Below are 20,670 nucleotides of genomic sequence, written 5' to 3'. Positions count from 1 at the left end.
CGTATAAATTATGTTTTTTGGCTTCATTATGTGGGCTAGAAATTGTGGGCGGGGCCATTGGGCCATTGGGGGGCTGCTATGTATTGCTGACGCCTGAGTTTGGCATTAAAAATCAATTCCAGAAACTTGGCACGTACACGACAAGAAATGGAACTTACCTTTTGAAAAGTGGGCTTTAAAATAGACATCAATTAAGGCAAGTGTTTGGTGGGGGTTTTGGTTTTAAAATAGGGGTTTTGAAATAGGTGAATTATATAGGAAAATATATAGTAGATCTTCCTATCTTCCTCTGATCTTCCTTCTGTTTTAAGAAGTTCTTCAAAAGAATACATTTTAAAATATTAAAGAATTGAATTAAAAATAAATAGAATTTAGTATTCGACTATACTATTAATAAATTATTTATACACATACTTTTTATCTTATATTTTACTTTAAAAAATGCTTAAATATTTAAGAAATATAACTAATTTTCTAAAATTTCTTTCAGAGAATCGGCAAAAAGATGGAATGACAGCAGTTGGCTTGGTTGGTTCCTAGGAAGATGCTGCCCCAGTCAGCAGGAGCAGGATCAAGATCAGGAGCAGCAACAACAACAGCAACAACAACAAAAGCCACAACAACCATAGTACAAGCCGAAGAAGAAGCAGCAATTGCTTCAAGGATTCAAAATCAGAACGGGAATGGCCAGCGACGTCGCGTGGCAGAGGCAGCAGCAACAAGCGGCCAACAACAACAACCACAACTTGCAACATCAGCAGCAACAACAACAACTACAAGTAACAAAAACAAAAATAACAACAACAGCAACCGATTAGGACAAATGCATTCCAACGAAGAACCGCCCATGACGGTGATCGTCGATGGCGGCGGTGGTAGTGGGAGTGGTAGTGGCCACTCGAGGAGATTGCGAAAAACCAGTTCCTCCAATGCCAATCCGAATCCGAATTCCAAAAATCCAAATAATCAATCGACAACCACCGGCCCATCCGGATCCGCCAGGACACACCGGCAGTCGTCGAATGCCTCGGGATCGGCCGACCATGCCCGGCGGCGTTATCAGGGCGGCAGCGGCAAGGAGCGACCGGAACAGGGGCAGGTGTCACGCCGCAGGACTGCTGGCCGGCGGCACAGTGGTGCCTCATCGCTGAGCGATGCCGTCACAGCGGCCAGGCAACGTGGCGGTGGCGGTGGCGGGGCCATCAGCTCATCCACAGCCTCCAGCTGTAATGGCAGCTGCAGCTCGGACGATGGTGACTCCTCCTCGCACACCTCCTCATCCTCCGGCTCGTCGAGCTCGTCCGGAGAACCGAATCTGCCGTATCCGGGCTTCCCGGAGATCTCCATGTGGGCACTGACGCAGTACACCCGACCGCGCAACTGGTGCCTGATGCTCATCACCAATCCATATCCTTTTCAAAAACAAGAACAACAACAAAATCGACAGAAAGGACACTCGGGGGGGGGGGGAGAAGTGAAGGGGATGGAATGGTATGGAGGCGTAGTCCTAATTGCCATTGTCCTTCGCTGGCAATTTACCCCTGGGCCGAGTGTCCTTGTCACACATTTCGCACAGGATGTGCGTTGTGAGAGCCTATTGATTTTTCTCTCCTTTTTTTTGTCAGCAATCCTTTTTTTTTAAATATTTTTTTTTAACGAACACTCGGCCTAAGGACACTCGTTTCGAAGTTTTTTTCCGCGAAATGGACGGGGGAATTGGTTTGGGGATTTTTTTCGAGAGAAAGGACGAAGGAAGCAGGATATGCAATATATTTATGTATTGGTATCAGGCGAATATTTCAAATAGTTAAGGGGACGGTTTTTATACATTTTTATAGAGATGTTTCAATAACAGGGTTTTGGTTGAACGGTTTATGGTTTTTGGAGAGGTTATCTTAGGGTTATGGTAGGATTAAAATTTAAAATATTTAAAATATCTTAAAGATTTGAAAGGCTTTTTAAATAAAATTAGAAGAATGAAATTAAAGATCTTTATTCTTTTAATAGTTAAGGGACTTTAATATATGATATTTATCTATTAAACCTTTTTATTCTTTTTATATATAAATATATATTTTAACTGCCAAGCTAATTTAGTATTTTAATGTTATCCCATTTACCTTAACAATCTACTATCCTTTTGTGTCCTTTTTTGTTGTCAAATCCTTGGCCACACACTATTTTATTTAATTTGCGGTTAGTATTGGGTATCCTGAGTTCGAAATAGCCAATGGATTTGTGCTTCTATTTATTTATTTTTTTTTAAATTTTTGTTGCTGCCGCCTGTTGCAAAATTCATGCCACAATGTCAGCAGTTGCAAGCTACTCTGGCCCTTCGCCTGTTTCTGTTTCTGTATCTGTATCGGTGAGCTTGGGCGAGTGTTTGTTTCGCATAAATAATAAATATCTGAATGGGCATCATCATCATTGAGAGGCGGAACCAAGGGATGTCCTTCGATCCTGCTACGTACTTCGTCCTGCCAGCAGTTCCTTCCTGCTTTTTTTTCTGCTGGATAATGTGCGCCAATCAGTGTATATATATACATATACTATAGAGTATGAAGGCGGAAGAAAGATGACATCCCTGCCTCTGACACATGTGCATGAAAAATCGCTTTGCATACTTCGGGACGCTCTCAAGTGAGAGCTACCACTTGAAGGAAAATTAAAATTGACTGACGTTGATATTTATTTATGCCGTCTTGAGGGATGATTCCCGGAACCAGACCTGACTCGGATAAATTATGATAATTGAGTTTAGAGAACGTCAAGTCAGTGTTATTATTTTTAGCCAGCAACAAGCTGGCTGTGCTGATGGCAGCGATTACCCATCCCCTCTTACGTTCCCCCACTTGCCACAAAGTCACTGCCACTGCCACTCTTGCCACATTCTTCTCATGCCCCACCGCCCCTTAAAAATCATATCCATTTTCATCGCCTTTTGTCTCGCGCTGAAAGTGGAGCCACAAGTATGTAATCGGTCTCTCGATACTTGCCACTTAATTGTTTGCCATAAATTTTGATTTGCGCCATTGTTCTCGCTTTTATCCTGCCCCCCCGGACACCCCCATCTCTTGTGCCTCACTTCCATTGTATTGTTTTCTATACACTTTGAATCCTGCTGACATTTTATGGATTTTATTGTCAAAGTTTACGATGATGCTGTCCTCCCCTCCCACGATGGCAATTATTCGCAAAGTGATTTTGCGGACGAGTTGCTGCGATGCAACTTTCAGTTTCAATTTCAAATCACAGCCAATTTAAGTTTGACTTGCATTTCGTCGTCCCTTCCCTCAGCAAGCCTCTGGTTTCCACTTCCGTTTCCGCTGGCGACGCTCGTCTTCCGTCCTGTGACCCAGACCTGAACTCAATTGCAACGAGGCAACGGCAACGGCGAGGTCTAAGGTGTGAGGTCACTGCTGCCATTTGCCAAAAAGCTCAGCCCAGCGAGTCGCCACAGTGTCGCCAACTGGCCTGGCGTATCAATATCAGTCCTTCATTCGAGTCCTTTTTGGTGAAGTCAGTGAGTCAGTCCTCGAGGCATATTAACTCTACCATTAACTATCATCTGGATATCCAATTTTCGACACTCTGATCTATATGGAAGCTGGAATTTAAACCATATCGATGAAGGACCCTATCTTTCTTCTTTCCTGCCACAGAATTAGCCATGCAACTTTGTGGCACATTTCATACTATATGGGAGGGTAAGGAGGCTGCAGTTTCAGTTACAGCTTTTAGTATTTTTTTGTTGGTTCTGTTCCCGACAGCTGCCGAGTTGAAAAGTTGTCTCCTTCGTCTCCGTTTTACGGGGCTTTTAGCGTGAAATGTGCACGCGGCACGTGCAACATATGCTGCCTGCCACATATGCTGATGATGAGGCAGTGCCGGAGCCTGAATCCCCGCCAGCTTTTCAGAGCCAGCACCATCGCCGCGAAGGCATCATTAGCATGGAGTGCCGGGGCACAGAACTCACTCGGGGTAATGTGAAACCGCTGCCACGCCCATAACTAATTATGACAGAGGGTCAAGAGTGGTAAGGGAGGAAGAGGGGGCAGGGGGAGTGTGTGGCATACATTGTACTTGCCGCATACAGTCGTATAGTGGCCATTAGCCTCGCTGACCGCCACCGAGTACGTGCATTGTATTCATTACACAAATGCCTCTCCAGCTGCCAAAGGACGACGAGACTCCTGAGGGGTATACCAAGTGGTTGCGGAGAGGGGAGCGCGGGCGGCATGGCAGGACAACAGGTCGCTGTGGTCATCCATCGGAATGTTTAGCTTCCTGAATGGCTAAGCCCGAACAATGAACGAATGGAATAATTACAGAGCTCTTTCGGGGCCATTCTGAAGGATACAACGATTATCTAGATATTTCTTCAGATTTTATTACTAAAATCTATTGTTTTTTGTGTAGGTTCTAACTAAGAAATTAGTTATTTACTTAATTAGTTAGTTGGTTAACTAAAATATGAATTATCTTGATAGTGAAAGTGCGTTAACTGGAAAGAGTGGAAAAGACATTTTCTATAAGGGTTGCATTTAAAATATTTAAAAAATTTTAAACAATATTTTTCTTTAGAATTTTTAAAGAAGACTTTTAGAGCATTTACCTAAGACTAGTTTGAGGTATTATATTTAAGGATTATTAAAAAAAATAAGAGAGATATAGGGGGTTATATGATGAGGTCAGTTCTGGCTCATGTATAAAAATATAAAAATAGGTTTCTTGGGTTTCTATTTAAACAGAGACAAAAATAGTTTAAAAACTATATTAAAATTTAATCTTTTCATAAAAACCAATCAAAATAAATTATAAAAATTAAAGAAATCATACAATTTCTCATAAGAAACATGCCCTGAGCTACTCTTTCTTTTAAGAAACCAATTAAATCAAACTCGCAATCTTGAGGCCAATTGATTTCAAGTTCTTGTATGTTTTTGTAAGGATGTATGTTTGTTTCTTTTGTGCCATTTTTTTACCTTTCATTTCTGTCGATTTCTGTTAGTTTTTTTTTTTATTTTCCAATTCAGAACCTTACCCACCACCTCTCCCTACCTACCTTGTGGCGTGCTCAGTCATCTTATTCGGCTTTTGCTTTGGGGTCTCGCTTTTGTTTGCGGCTCTTTTAATTTGTTGCGATTTCTGCACGCTTGCATGCGTCCCCATGCCCATTACCACGCCCCCTTTCAATGGTAACGCCCATGCCCTCTGTCCCCACCACCCCCCACGGCCTTCTCTGGCCGACTTTACGCTCGACTTAATTTGTTTACTGTTGGTTTGGGGCCATCGCTGTTGCCAAATCAAAAATAATGTACGCCACCCGGGTTTCCGACTTAACGTCGCACCACTGACCCCAGCCATCCAGCCACCCAGCTACCCTCACTACCCTCCCACACACACACACACACCTGAGCCACCACGCCCATTTTTCCTTATATTTTTTTTGGGAGGCAACTGAATGAAATGAATGCGCCAGGGTCGATGTTGCTGTCGCCTGCCCTGCTGCTGCTGCTGCAGTATTTATTCAGGTATGGATGGTGGGACGTACGCCATGCCACGCCCCCTTTGGCCTTTTGTGTCCCTCCCTCTGCCCCTCTATCCTCTGAGCTATGTCCCTCTCTGTTCGCATTTGTTTTTATGACACAGAACCGCGAACTGGAATCCAAAAACCAAGCCGATTTTGACCCTCGCATATGCTGCTATATTACCATATAACCTCCTACGCGCTGCCCATCGCCATACTCCTCCTCCCCCCTAATGAATTGCCTTTTTTGTGGCAGCTTTTCATCCCCCACATCACCCCACTCTCCCCTGGCATTGTGTGGCACGTTTTATCTTTAATTGTGCGTTAATAGCGTAAACATTTTTGCCATTTTGCATGCGGCATCGCTCGATTCTTAATTGCTCGCCTAAAAGAATGAGTCCTTGGCGCTCATTTGGCCATGCATTAAGCCCAGCCCAGTCCCCAGTCCCGCCTACTACCAACTACCAACTACCGTCTACCGCCTACTTGGCCTTGTGCGAGTTTTGTTTGTGTTTTGCATTTGAGTTTTTGAGTTTGCGCCAGAAACGAGAAACGAGCAACGTGAAACCAGAAACCTAAAAACCAGAAAACCAAAAAAAAACAAGAAAGGAAAGCTAACTTCGGGCGGAGCCGAAGTTTATATACCCTTGCAGTTAAAACCGGATATATATCGCAAACATCGGATATAGTTGGCCGATCCTTATGGGAATAGGAATATATAATCCTATTTATTTCAATACAAAATCTAAAAAAAGACCCAAACTTCTATCTTCAAAAATACGAAAGTTGATATTTCTACCAAATACCATTTCCGATCGTTCAGTTATATGGCAGCTATGGGATATAGTCGGCCGATCCTAATGAAATTTGGTAGGTTGGATCAACTGGCCAAAAATATAATCTGTATTTAGTTTTAGCTTTCTATCTTCAAAAACACGAAAGTTGGGTCATTTCCGATCGTTCAGTTATATGGCAGCTATAGGATAAAGTCGGCCGATCCTTATGAAATTTGGCATGACGTAATGTTTTGCCAAAAATAGCTCACATGTCAAATTTGAACTATCTAACTCTAAAAACACCAAAGTTATACCATTTCCGATCAATCAGTTATATGGCAGCTATAGGATATAGTCGGCCGATCCGGGCCGTTCCGACTTATATACTGCGTGCAAAGGAAAGAAGGGTGTGTGCAAAGTTTCAAGACGATAGCTTTAAAACTGAGAGACTAGTTCGCGTAGAAACAGACAGACAGACGGACAGACAGACGGACAGACAGACGGACAGACAGACGGACAGACGGACAGACGGACAGACGGACATGCTCATATCAACTCAGGAGGTGATCCTGATCAAGAATATATATACTTTATAGGGTCGGAGATGTCTCCTTCACTGCGTTGCACACTTTTGACCAAAATTATAATACCCTCTGCAAGGGTATAATAAAACCAAAAGTGCAACGCGAAGGCTTTTAGGCGACAAATGGCAGGCCGAGTGGCAGGTCCGCCTCAGGTGGCAGCCATCCAGTTGCCAAAAGAGCACTCTGCAACCGGAGAGCCAGAGTTCCATATATGAGATGCCGGATGCCTGATGGCATTGCTCCGAAATCTGGAAATTAATTGATTTCTATCGTTGCTTGGCTTAAAATCCAACAAAAAGTCACAGTCAGGCTTTAAAGGATATTGGATATAAGAGTAATTTAGATTTATGGCGCGAATGTTTATGTTTAGGACAACACTGCGTATGAGTAATTTATGGGCGGCCATTACAAATATTACTCATACGCTCTGTTGTCTCAAAGTTGCTTCTTGATTAATTATTGCTTTTCTTCTTTAAATATTTTAATTGAAATATTTTTTATTGAAAATTATCAAGGTATTTTTAATTTTTCAAAAATAAGTCTTTATTTAATATTTAAGTTATTTCGCTGCCGATTTGAAAACGAAATACCATTTATGAATCAGGGCTTCAATATCCTCCTATCTGCTTTTAAAGATTTGGGAAATATGAGAAAAAAAATTTGACTAAATTTTTGGCTAAAAATTATGAAGGTACCCCTTTAAAAATTTTCGAAAAATGGGTCAAAATTTCGATGGCCAGGTTTTGATAAAAAATGATTCTACTTAGTTTTCTAAGATCGGGAAGGTATACCATTTGTGAATCTGAAAAGTATTAGTTGAGTTATAAAATTTTTTAAGTTTCCTTAAAAAAAATGAAGCAATTGAAGCCAGTTATTTGAAATTTTTTTTTATTATAATTTAATTTTTTTTTTACATTTTTTAGCGGATTTCTCAACTATTTCTCGCACGATTTAAAAACAAAATACCATTTTTGAATCAGGGCTCCAATCCCCTTCAATCTGCATTAAAATTTGGCAAGTTTGGAAAGAAAAAAATTTGGATCAAATTTTTGTCAAAAATCATGAAGGTACCCCTTTAAAAATTTTCGAAAAATGGGTCAAAAATTCGATGGCCAGGTTTTCATTAAAAATGATTCTACTCAGTTTTTTAAGATCGGGAAGGAATAACATTTTATAATCTGACAAATATTAGTTGCGCTATGCACTTTTTTCTTTAAAAAAATTAAAAAACTGTAACCCGTTTTTTGACATTTTTTATTTTTAAAAAATCTGATTTTTTTATATACTTTTAAGCGGATTTCTCAACTCTTTCCCATGCGATTTCAAAAAGGGATACCATTTATGAATCAGGATTCTAATCTCCTCCGATCTGCATTAAAATATTGCAAATATGAAGAAAATAAAATTTTGACCATTTTTTGGTCAAAAATCATGAAAAAAAATGTCGAAAATTTGGTCAAAATTTCGATGGCTAGGTTTTTAACGAAAAGGTGCTACTCGGTTTTCTAAGATCGGGAAGGTATAACATTTTTGGATCTGACAAGTATTAGTTGAGTTATGCAAATTTTTTCATCACAAAAGTTGAAAAATTGGGAAAAATATTTCTCCTTTGTTCTTGTTGGCTAACATTTTTCTAAAAATCATACTAATACGGGGGGTTGAATTAATTTACATTTTTTTTGTGGAAAAGAGTATTACCCCAACTGCGTATGAGTAATATTTTCCAAAAGACAAACATTACTCATACGCTCTTTTTAAGCTAACGATGCCGAATATTATTCTTCATAAACTACTCCTGATTTAATATTAATATATACTTTATTAACACTTTTTAAGGCAACTTAATGGCACACTGCCACCCAGTTATGGAGTCTTTAGTGCCATTTTGCAAGTCCCATAACTTGGAGCCAAGTTAACCGCTCGTATAGCAACATGAAAGAGGTCAGAGTGCAAGTCAAAAGGCAGTCACTAGTCACTCCATAAAGCAAAATATAACAATGTTAAATAGAAGAGGATGCAGTGTTATGACCTGACAGTCAACTGTCATCAATTTGCTGCATTTGTAGCCAGATAACCCAAAAAACCAGAAACCAAAAACCCGAAAGCCCGAAAGCAAGCCAAAGGACTTTTCCGCAGGACTCAGAGATCGGAGTGGGGAGAGGGAGGGGGCAAGTTAACAAGCACTTGAGTGCGCATTAGAGGCAAACTGCAAGTTGTTATCCAACCCAAATCTAAATCCGAAAGCCCCCATCCCCAGCCCCAGCCCATTCCAGCCCGGTTCTTTCGCTTCACTTGCTTTCGCCTTCAATCAGTGTTTTTTCCCCTTTCTCCCGCCTCCTTTCACTTTCACTTTCTCTCCCTCTGCAACTCTCTGGTGCTTTCTCCGGTTGCCTCGATTGCTTTTCAGACTCTCCACATATATTTGCCTTTCCATGGTTTACCACTTAACTAGTCATGTCCTGGCCACCGCACATGGTTCGAGCGTGTCTCCATCCTGGTCATCCTACTGAACTGCATCACCCTGGGCATGTACCAGCCCTGTGTGGACGATGCCTGTGTCAAGAATCGTTGCAAGATCCTGCAGGTAAGTTGGTCCTTCAACTATATTTTTTTATTTCAACCTTAAATGCAAGTAAATATTTTAAAATTAAATGGGAATAAGAGTCTATGAGTGGGCTGGGGGCTGAGTCATTGTGGGTTTTGTGTCCTTCGTCCTTGTACCGCGACTGAGGCTGAGAGAGAGGCTGAGGTATCCTGGCTCCCCAGGTGGGCCTGTCAGCATCGGTGTCACATTAAATGCCATTTATTTAAGCAATTTTTTGGCTCACTTCCTGACTTCCAGCCTGATGACATCCAACGAGGCACTTCGGCTCATTAGGCGGCGCCACCATCCCATCCTGCCACAAATGGGGGGTGGTTTTGGGGGGATGGTTGGGGCAATTACAGAAGCATAGAGGAAAATGGCGAGCTCAACGTGCGAAAATGTTTGTAAATGATATGTAAGTCGAGCGGCGAGCGACATTTTTGGCCGCAACCAAGTGTAAAGTAACACGACAGCTTGGGCCAGAGACCCCTCGACAAAAAATGAAACGGAGAAACGGCAGAGACAGGATACTTGTAAGGACAATAAGGAGTCGCACAAGGGATGAGGCAGGGGGCCAAAGGACCAAAAAGGACCTGAACCCCGTCAGGACAAGACAAGAGAAGGCACATCGCCAAATTGGCACACAGCACAAAGTCAAAATGACAACGACAGTCACAGTCAGTAACATAAGTGGGCGTAACCGCCCCCCGTCAATCCACTGACAGAGTCACCCCATCCCTTATGCCCCGCCCCCTCATATCCTGACGCCCATCCTGCAAACAAGCCAAATTACTTGAAGAAAGAAAAAGATGACGACGACGACCAGAAGGACGAGGAGAACGATGATGTCGCCAAGGCGAGCTCGTTGCGTGTGCATGTGATGACCTGTGGCACATCCTTGCCATCCGCCTTCGTCCTTCGACAGCCATTAAGTTGCGGGTTTGACTAATTTTCATTTGATCAAGTCTCGTTAGTGCATTGGGGTCATTAATCGAATTGGATTTTGAGGCGGGGGATCGAAACAAATCAACGGAAAGGACACACATGAAGAGGGGGTTGTTCCTTGGAAAAATTAAGGATAAATTATCCTTAAAAGGACCTTAGATAAGTCCATAAAAGGACCCTATAAAATAAAAAAGAAATAAAATATCAAATAGCTTCGATAATATCTTCTAATGTTTTCTAGTCTTATCCTGGATAGTCCTTTATCCTTTTGAAGGATATTTCATATAAAAACTGGAAGTGAAATTGTCAATTTAAAAAAAAAAAAAATTTTGGCGCCAACTTTATAATTCGCAAGTAGTTCTGACGTGGCCTCCCACCAGTATAAATAGAGGGCCGCCGCGAGGTGAAAATTTTTTTCGGCCAATTTTCAAAGTTTTTTTTTAGCGTTTTTTTTTAAAGCTTTTAACTTTTTAGCTTTAAAGCCATAAACTAGCCATAAAAAGCTTAAAAAAATTCCATAAATTAAAAAATAAAATATATATTTTTTTTTATTTTTATACCCTTGCAGAGGGTATTATAATTTTGGTCAAAAGTGTGCAACGCAGTGAAGGAGACATCTCCGACCCTATAAAGTATATATATTCTTGATCAGGATCACCTCCTGAGTTGATATGAGCATGTCCGTCTGTCCGTCTGTCCGTCTGTCCGTCTGTCCGTCTGTCCGTCTGTCCGTCTGTCTGTCCGTCTGTCTGTTTCTACGCGAACTAGTCTCTCAGTTTTAAAGCTATCGTCTTGAAACTTTGCACACACCCTTCTTTCCTTTGCACGCAGTATATAAGTCGGAACGGCCCGGATCGGCCGACTATATCCTATAGCTGCCATATAACTGATTGATCGGAAATGGTATAACTTTGGTGTTTTTAGAGTTAGAGAGTTCAAATTTGACATGTGAGCTATTTTTGGCAAAACATTACGTCATGCCAAATTTCATAAGGATCGGCCGACTATATCCTATAGCTGCCATATAACTGAACGATCGGAAATGACCCAACTTTCGTGTTTTTGAAGATAGAAAGCTGGAACTTAGTACAGATTTAATTCTTGGTCAGTTGATCCAACCTACCAAATTTCATTAGGATCGGCCGACTATATCCCATAGCTGCCATATAACTGAACGATCGGAAATGGTATTTGGTAGAAATATCAACTTTCGTATTTTTGAAGATAGAAGTTTGGGACTTTTTTTAGATTTTGTATTGTAATAAATTGGATTATATATTCCTATTCCCATAAGGATCGGCCAACTATATCCGATGTTTGCGATATATATCCGGTTTTAACTGCAAGGGTATATAAACTTCGGCTCCGCCCGAAGTTAGCTTTCCTTTCTTGTTTATTTTTATTTCTCTGCCATGTCCTTTTTTGAGGCGGGGGATCGAAACAAATCAACGGAAAGGACACACATGAAGGGGGGGTTGTTCCTTGGAAAAATTAAGGATAAATTATCCTTAAAAGGACCTTAGATAAGTCCATAAAAGGACCCTATAAAAAAAAAAAGAAATAAAAGATATAATAGCTTTGATTATATCTTCCAATGTTTTCTAGTCTTATCCTGGATAGTCCTTTATCCTTTTGAAGGATATTTCATATAAAAACTGGAAGTAAAATTGTCGATTTAAAAAAAAAAAAAAATGTTGGCGCCAATTTTATAATTCGCAAGTAGTTCTGACCAGTATAAATAGAGGGCCGCCGCGAGGCAAAAATTTTTTTTCGGCCAATTTTCAAAGTTTTTTTTTTAGCGTTTTTTTTAAAGCTTTTAACTTTTTAGCTTTAAAGCCATAAACTAGCCATAAAAAGCTTAAAAAAATTCCATAAATAAAAAAATAAAATATATTTTTTTTTTAATTATTTTTCTTTTTTTATTTTTTTATTTCTCTGCCATGTCCTTAAAATAAAATCCTTCGTCTTCTCCCAACTCTTAACTAGATCTTCGATGACATTATCTTTGCATTTTTTGCCCTTGAAATGACCATCAAAATGGTGGCCATGGGCATGTGGGGCAAGAACACGTATCTGGCCGATTCGTGGAATCGTCTCGACTTCTTCATCGTCCTGGCCGGCCTTCTGGAGTACGTGATGCATGTGGAGAACCTCAACCTGACCGCCATCCGGACGATACGTGTCCTGCGACCATTGCGGGCCATCAACCGGATACCGAGTAAGTGCAGACACCATCTTGCAGTTCTCCATCCATACACTATCTAACCTTCTCTCCCATTGACAGGTATGCGGATCCTGGTGATGCTCCTGCTGGATACCCTGCCCATGCTGGGCAATGTCCTGTTGCTGTGCTTCTTCGTGTTCTTCATCTTCGGGATCATCGGCGTACAGCTGTGGGAGGGGATACTACGACAGCGTTGCACCCTGGAGCGTACCGTCGGCATGGTCTATCCCATCACGTAAGTTGCTAAAGGACGAAGGACAATCGTTCGTTCGTTTTTCGTTGGGGGTCTTTCTATGTGGGTGAGGGGGATGCCATGCGTTGGTCTCTGTCTGCGGGCGCCTCTGAGTCTCATACATAATCATGTATACATTAGGCACATACATACATGCATATATCCTTAGGCCTATATATGAAATATATATATATGTATGCTGTATATATATACCACTATATATAAGTACTTATGTATCTCGATTCGAATACCCGTATACTCTATATACTTGTGTATATCTTTTTGAGTCTATATATATATATTATATTTTCGGTTGTATTTTTGAGGGCCGCGAGCCTGCTTCGAGGCTGCTTTCTTCATACTCTCGCTGTTTGCTTTTTACAATTTTTGGTTTTTTGGCTTTTGGTTTTTCGCCACAAAACAGAAATACAAAAACAAAAACAAACACAAACAGAAACAAAAACACTAACACACTGACACACACACCAACAAGTTGAGATCCCGCCGAGCCAGCTGCATCAATGTCCTCGCAATTTGCATACGAAATCCAAAAGGCTGCCAGCGTCAATTTGATGAGGTCCGTCGCCCTGTCCGTTGTCCTGTCTCCTGTCCTTTGTCCTTGCTGTCCTTGCCCATCCTGGTCCCACCACCCGCTGGGCCAACCATTTGCGGTCCCAGAAACAGGCTTCTTGTGGTCGTGACAGCAGCAGCAGCAGGGATAAGGCTTCCAGGAGCCTGCACCGTGGGTGGCAGGATAATTTTTAATGAGCATATTCGGTTAAATAATACGTATCCTTGACTCGGCATAACAATTTAAACGGTTTAAGGTTCAGTTTTTAAGGATAAATGTCAGAAAAGTATAAAATTGCCGATGAACAGGCCGACAGGACATTCACTAGAGCCTTGAATAAGGATAACAAAAAGGCTTTAAAAGATATGCTAAAGTCAAAAATATAAATCCTTCAAAAATATCCTTTCCTATTCTGCATTATCCTTAATCCTTATTAAGGATATTCCACATAAAAACCGAAGTTAAAAAATAGATCATAAAATTATAAATTTTTTTACTTATTTGCGGAAATGTTATAATTCGCAACCGGTTCTGGCACGTCTATAGGGCTTCCCCTATAAATAGAGGGCCGCTGCGGGCTAAAATTTTTTTTCGAAATTTTCTTAAAGTTTTTTTTTTAAGAATTTTTCCGAAACTTGTATCTTTTTAGCCAAAATACCATTAGCTAGCCAAAAAAGACTAAAAACAGCTAAAATTCTTCCAAAAAATATAAAACAAATAGATCAATTAGCTTTTATTTAAAACTTTTTTTATAAAACTCCTTAAAAGTTGAAAAATCCTTCAGGAAAGAGTCCTCAAAACCGTTTCACTGTGCTGTCGTCATCAGATGGCCAAAATATTTTAAACTTGGCCCAAAACAATCATTTATCATTGAGCCGCGGCGGTATTACAACGCGTCACACATGCTCACACTCACATACAGGCAAACAAAGACACACACACACACTGACAGGCAAAGGAAAACATCGCAGCCCTTTAAAGTAGGCAACGGAATTTTTGTGGGTCGCTGCGCGCTTCGCTCAAGAAACTTCATTTTGTTTTGCTTTGTTGGCCTTCGTTTCTTTTTGTTTTGATTGTTTGTTTTGTTTTGTTTGTTTGTTTAGTTGTTTGTTTGTTTATTTGTTAATGCATGCCCAGCTGTACAAAGTGTGTGTTTAACCGCCAACATACTCACATAAATACGCAAATAAATTTGAGCTTTTGCCGTATTCCTTCACGGAATGTGTGCCATCCGCAATGTTTTGGTTTTCCAATAATTACTGTAAATAATCAAGTGCAACTGGCATTGCATAGTCCGGCTTATTAGTTTTGGCATTTCGTTTTTTTTGAGAATTATTTCATATTTTTGTCTATTTTTTGTACAAGAAGTATGTATTTTGTAGGCCAAATGGAAAGCAGAATTTTTAAAGCCCTTAGAACGGCTATTCATTTTGTTTTTGGGAATCTTCTTTTTTTTAGTATTTCTCATTAAAATTGTATTAATTTTGCACAGGCAGCCCATGTACCATACAATCGACCAATTTCTGTGATATTGTATTGTGAGCCCTCGAAGTCATGCTGTATATTCACACCCACACACCCATACACACATCCTCACACTCACACTGCCACTCACAGACACAGACAAGCCAAGGAGGATAACACCTCGTCCTGGCTGGACAACCAAAAAAAAAAAGAAAAATGGCAAACCAATGTATAGATATATATGCATATATGTTCTTTTCCAGTTTTATGTTTCTTCAACTCTATTTTTTTTGTTCTTTTTTAATTTAATTGTGATTAAAACTGAAAAATATGAGAACAAATTATAAACTAATTGGCAGCCAAGAAAAATACAAAAAAACAAAAGCAAGAAAAACGAAATTTCCTAGGATATCTTCTCTATTGTTCTTTTAGTTTAAAAAAAAAACTTTACGTTTCTAGAAAACAATAAAAACAAAACAAAAATCTACCTACAAAAGCAGATAATGTGAAACAAAAACAAAAATCATACCGGGAACAAATTTTTTGTTTACAGGGGACTACCTGAAGTGTACAGAGTTCGAGTCCGTGTTAACTCGTAAGATAAAATTATTTATTTCCCCCCTTTACTAACCCACACACCGACACACCTCCTTTCCAAGAAAACACACTCACACACACACACTGCCAAAAACACATACAATATAATACTGAACCCCCCAAGTGGATACAAAACAGTTTCTTATAGACGTCTACTACTAAATACTACTACTACTACTAGCTAGCCCAACTAGATTCTGTCTATAAGTACTGATATCGATGTAAACTCTCCACCTGTGCCTCTAACTCTTTCTAGCCTAGCTCCATCCCGCTCTATCGCTACCTGTCTCTATCTCTAAATATTGCTATCTTTGTTTTGCCCTACTTACTTAAATAAAATATAAAAAATAAATGAAAAATGTAGCCATAAATATAAATGGAAATCGGGTTTAAAAAGTATCTTTCTTGCTCTAATCTTATGACTCCCTACCTCTTTCTGATAAACACTAGCCGTCACTTTCACACTCGTTTGTTGGAACCTCTTCACCCACACACTTATACAGAAATACACACTCCGAAACACCAACTCTATTAGTAGATGTGCATATATCTATTATATTTAAGTAACAACTTGGCCATATACGATATAATACAAAATACGATTTGTTCTAGTTCCGTCTCTAAACAGCTCTCTCTATCTGTCTCTTTCTTATTGTATTAGTAATGTTTTTTATAAGATATACGAATATATATACATATATATACATACGAAATACCAGAGTTATACTAAATAACTAAACTAAAATGAACTAAACTAAACTAAACTAAAAACTAGACAACCACTCAGCATACCGAGTAGCTCTAGCCCCCGTCTCTTTCGAACGCTATCTCTTTGTCTCTCTCTCTCTACGTGTGTGTGTTGCTATATCTATCTTTCCAAACACTGGTCTTCACCGATTTAAACACCCAGAGCAAGCCCCAAAACTTAACCCGTCTAAAGCCACACACAGCCACCATAGTTGTTAACCATCTTGTTTAGTTTTTCCTTTTTTGGTTTTTTTTTTCGTAAATATCCTGAATATATATATCTATATATATATATATGTATTTTTAGCCTTAGCCCATTTGATGTACGCTCCATTTTTGTGTCTAGAGTTGTTGATGTGGCACCACTTGAACCTGATCTCAACTGCAAACTACACCCAGTTACTATCCACCCACACTCTCACACACAATCCTATACTATACTATACTATATATATTATATACATGTATAGAATCGGGGTCAGAGGGCGTCGTCTGTGTCGTCGTCTCTGTCGCCTTTACTGCCTGTATTTGTTTGTGTTGCATTTGCCAAATATTCGGTTTTTGTTTTTCAATTTCTTTTCTTTTTTTTTTTCGTTTGTGTTTGAGGTTCTAGAAACAAATATGACATGTTTTTGGGAACCCCCAGGAAGTTAGGGCACAAACAACCGAAATAACAAGCATACCAATTAGCAACAGCACACTCACACACACAAGGATACAATGCCGACACAACAAAAAAGGACAATTGTCCTTTCCCCACAAAAATGGGCTATGAAATACCATATTACCCTTTTCACCCCAGAGTGGTTTAAAATAATACTAAAATAAAATACTAAAAAAAAAAAATTATTTCTTAGATTCTAGAATTTGGAATAAAAATAAATAGCAAATATTTCAAAATAATACTTAGCTCTCAGCACAAATTTTAAACCAAAATATCCTTGCACTTTTTTGATAAAAAAAATCAACATTTTTGATTAAAAAAGCGAAAGCTAACGGTATTCAAAAGTCGAGTTCGACTCTTCTTCAGTTTTGTTTTTTTTTTTTGAAACAACAACCACACATACTGTTATACTGTACAGTGGAGCACAGTAAAATGGAGCACACAAACAAACAAAAATAAAAAACACACATACACAGGCACAGGCACACTATGTCCCGCACACCAATACGCTGTCTGTGTGTGCGTATGTATGTGTATCTCTTGTAAGCTGAACTCTTTTTACAGGAAAAACCATCAGTTTCTATTGCAAAGGTATTTAAAGCTGCCCCCTGCTACTCAGACATCAGACATCCTTAGTCCTCCTTCTCCTCTCCTCCTGTCACTCTCACACACACATACACATTCAAATCAAGTACAACAATTACACACACACACACATAGGACACATAGGACTCCACATGCATACATACATTGAAGCGTGCGAATTGTTGCGAATTGTGCAAAGAAATATGCAGATGGTGGGGCAAGTGGCAAGTGTGTGTTGAAAAAAAAAAACAGAAAAAGAAAGAAAGAAAGAAATGTGTGACAAGAGGAAAGGCAAGCGGAGAATATTTCAAAATTCACTTGCGGTGCCGCCTCCATCTCACTCTCCTTCTCCTTTAGTCCTGCGTCGGTTTTTTTTAGTGCTTTCGCTGTCAGTGCCGTGCTTGCACGTGCATATTAAATACATTTTATTGTCGCACACGCACACAGACAGGTCCTGGCAAATACTCACACACAGGCTGACACCACCAATACATATGTACATACATACCAACACACTCGGGCTGACACTCGGGTTTTGAGGCAGACAATTTTTTGAAGTCGCAAGTTTCCGGCGTCGGCCATTTTGTGGCAACATTACGCGTTTAATTTAAATTGCTTTGGCGTTTTCATTTCCTTTTTTTACGAGGTAACCCCCTACTCCTCAGTCTCCCTTTCTCTTTGCCACCTCTGCTTTGCTTTCTTTTGGCTTCCCTGCTTTGCTTTAGTTTCCATTTTTTGTTTCTTTTTTTTTCTGTCCGTTTAGTTGGCGCTTTGTGGCTCGCTTATGTCTCACTCTCTTCAGAAAACAGTTATGGCTCTAAGAGGCTCTAACTGTACTCTTGCTCACCTGCTCTGTGGCTTTGTCGCTTACTTAGATCCTCTGCTCTCTCCGCTCTCTCCGCTCTTACTGCTTTCTCTGACTTTCCGGCTCTCCTCGTGTGCGGAGGAGAAAAAAGCTTTCGTCTCACTCACTATCGATCACTCACCTGCTCACTATCTAACCCCCACTATCGCTTTTTCAATCGCTATCCCTTTCTAATCGCATTAGTCAACCGTGTCTCACTCTGTCACTCTCTGTTCAGTTATGTTTAGCTTTATCGTTTTGCCTCACAAATTGGCATTATCTCTTTCACTCCAATTAGTTGAATGTTCTCGTGAGCGGATCAACCTCAAAATTTAGCACCAAAAATCAAAATTTAATTATGCTTTTATTTTAAACATCTATCTGTCTCTCTCTCTCTATCTACATATCTCTCTGTCTACGTAAATCTCGATGTAAACATACAGATTTCTTATTCAGGATTAAGGATCACGATTATTAATTGTTCTCTTTGTGCTCTCTATTTATCTCTCTCTCTCTTTCTATTTCTTTCTCTCTCTTTCTTTGGGAAAATATTTGGTTCTCTCTGTCTCTTTCTACATATATATATATATCTCTTTCTTACTCTGGTGTGAAAAATTGTATTTCGTACACTTTGTTTCTTTGTGTGCTGGATGTTCTTCTGATCGAAACTGAAAATCGCATCCCATGACTCTCCTAATTCTCTGTAAACATCGCACCCCTTAGCCTGTCGCAGTACTACGAATTCTCCAAGGATCAGGACTACATCTGTTCGACGCCCAACGATTCGGGGATGCATCTGTGTGGTAATTTCCCGCCCTATCGGATCGGCTCCATGGTCTGCAATGGTAAGTCCCACGTACTATTTACTCACACTCCCTAGTTAACCAGTATTTCCAGTCCCCCACATTCACATCAACATCCTCATACCATGTCCATGCCCATGTCAATTACATTAACTTTAGAGCTAAATGAAGTGCAAATTGCGCCGTAATCAAATTTGATGGCATTTTTAATTGCCCTCTCGCTGTCGCTTAATGACAGCCAGAGCCACCGAAGCAATCACAATTACAATTACAACAATACGCTTTCCGTTTCCGCTTTCCCTCGGTCTGGCTCTCGGTCTGGCTCTCGGTCCTGGTTCATCCTTCATCCTACTGCAGAGGAGGCCAAGCTGTTCGACTTCAATGAGCCAACGAACACGTCCTGTGTCAATTGGAATCAGTATTATACCACCTGCAAGCCAAGCGGCGAGAATCCCTTCCAGGGCACTATATCCTTCGATAATATCGGTATGGCCTGGGTGGCCATATTTTTGGTAAGAAATTAAATATAAAATTTATTACTAAAGCTATCCATCTGAAACTTTATATACATTTTATTTAAAATATTCCCCATGTTAAAATATCTATATCCTTTACCTGTTTTATATTATTTAAGTTTTAGTACCCAAAATATCCCAAAACTAATTTCCAAAATAATAATCCCTGGAAACCCAAGTATTTTTCGAGTTTTTCATTAACAGCAAACAACTTTATGGTATGACACTTATCCCCCTTGATTTAGTATTCCCTGTTTGCTTTAAAATCCCCTCGCAATTAGTTCTCAACTTTGTTGAACAAATAGTAGCAACAGCAACAGGCGAGTAGCAGCAGAATGTTGCATGCTAATTCAGTGTCAACTGTGCCCCAACCCACTCCCCCAAAAAAGGAAAACAAAACAACTGTGGCGCCACAGTTGGTAACAAAATCTAGTAGCTGGAGGAAGAACAATGAAACAAGATATTGAAAACGATATTGTAATAGATACTATGTACAATGGTGAGTCGTTAAGTGGCTGCCGGAGCATCCCACTTATAAATTCAATCCTCCTTCGAGGCCTGGGCCTAATTGATATGTCAATTACGGCCGCGAGCCGCAGGACCCATTGGTATGCAGGTCAGACGGAGTAATTAAGCTGAAATCAAGTGCATATTATAGCTATGAAACCAACACCGTTAACTTGCTCGCCGAACGGTTTGTTTAATAACCCCACGGGGGCAAAGGTCAGATTTTGGAGTGGTGGCTTGCTAATAATGAGCCAGATTTCTAATTGTGCCTACTTGAGTTAATAAATAGCTATATTTTGGAGTTATCTGACTAATTTAGGGCTCAACAAATACTATTAATACCTTGTCTTACTCTTAAAAAATTATTTAAAATATATATTTGAAATAATCTAATATTATTTTCATCCAACTAGACCCTTTAAACCCCTTTACCTACCTTAATTATAGTTAAACCCATCTATTTAGCATTTTTCCCAATTTTAAAATAATCATAACATA

General features: G+C 39.9%; 1 protein-coding gene across 1 annotated transcript in view; it reads left to right on the top strand.

Moving 5' to 3' along the window:
* Positions 1 to 20,670, top strand: part of Ca-alpha1T (Ca[2+]-channel protein alpha[[1]] subunit T) — a 92,579-nt gene that overhangs the window by 45,871 nt on the left and 26,038 nt on the right. Inside the window, exons 4-11 of the mRNA XM_070283048.1 lie at positions 491 to 1,409; positions 9,365 to 9,474; positions 12,406 to 12,637; positions 12,704 to 12,878; positions 15,464 to 15,505; positions 17,483 to 17,509; positions 19,071 to 19,192; positions 19,508 to 19,662. Coding sequence (XP_070139149.1) covers positions 545 to 1,409; positions 9,365 to 9,474; positions 12,406 to 12,637; positions 12,704 to 12,878; positions 15,464 to 15,505; positions 17,483 to 17,509; positions 19,071 to 19,192; positions 19,508 to 19,662 — 1,728 coding nt within the window. The 5' untranslated portion in view covers positions 491 to 544. The remainder of the gene's footprint in view (positions 1 to 490; positions 1,410 to 9,364; positions 9,475 to 12,405; positions 12,638 to 12,703; positions 12,879 to 15,463; positions 15,506 to 17,482; positions 17,510 to 19,070; positions 19,193 to 19,507; positions 19,663 to 20,670) is intronic.

The sequence above is a fragment of the Drosophila bipectinata genome, chromosome XL (genome assembly GCF_030179905.1).
Source record: "Drosophila bipectinata strain 14024-0381.07 chromosome XL, DbipHiC1v2, whole genome shotgun sequence".
Lineage (NCBI taxonomy): Eukaryota > Metazoa > Arthropoda > Insecta > Diptera > Drosophilidae > Drosophila > Drosophila bipectinata.
This window is presented reverse-complemented; position numbering and strand designations above follow the sequence as displayed.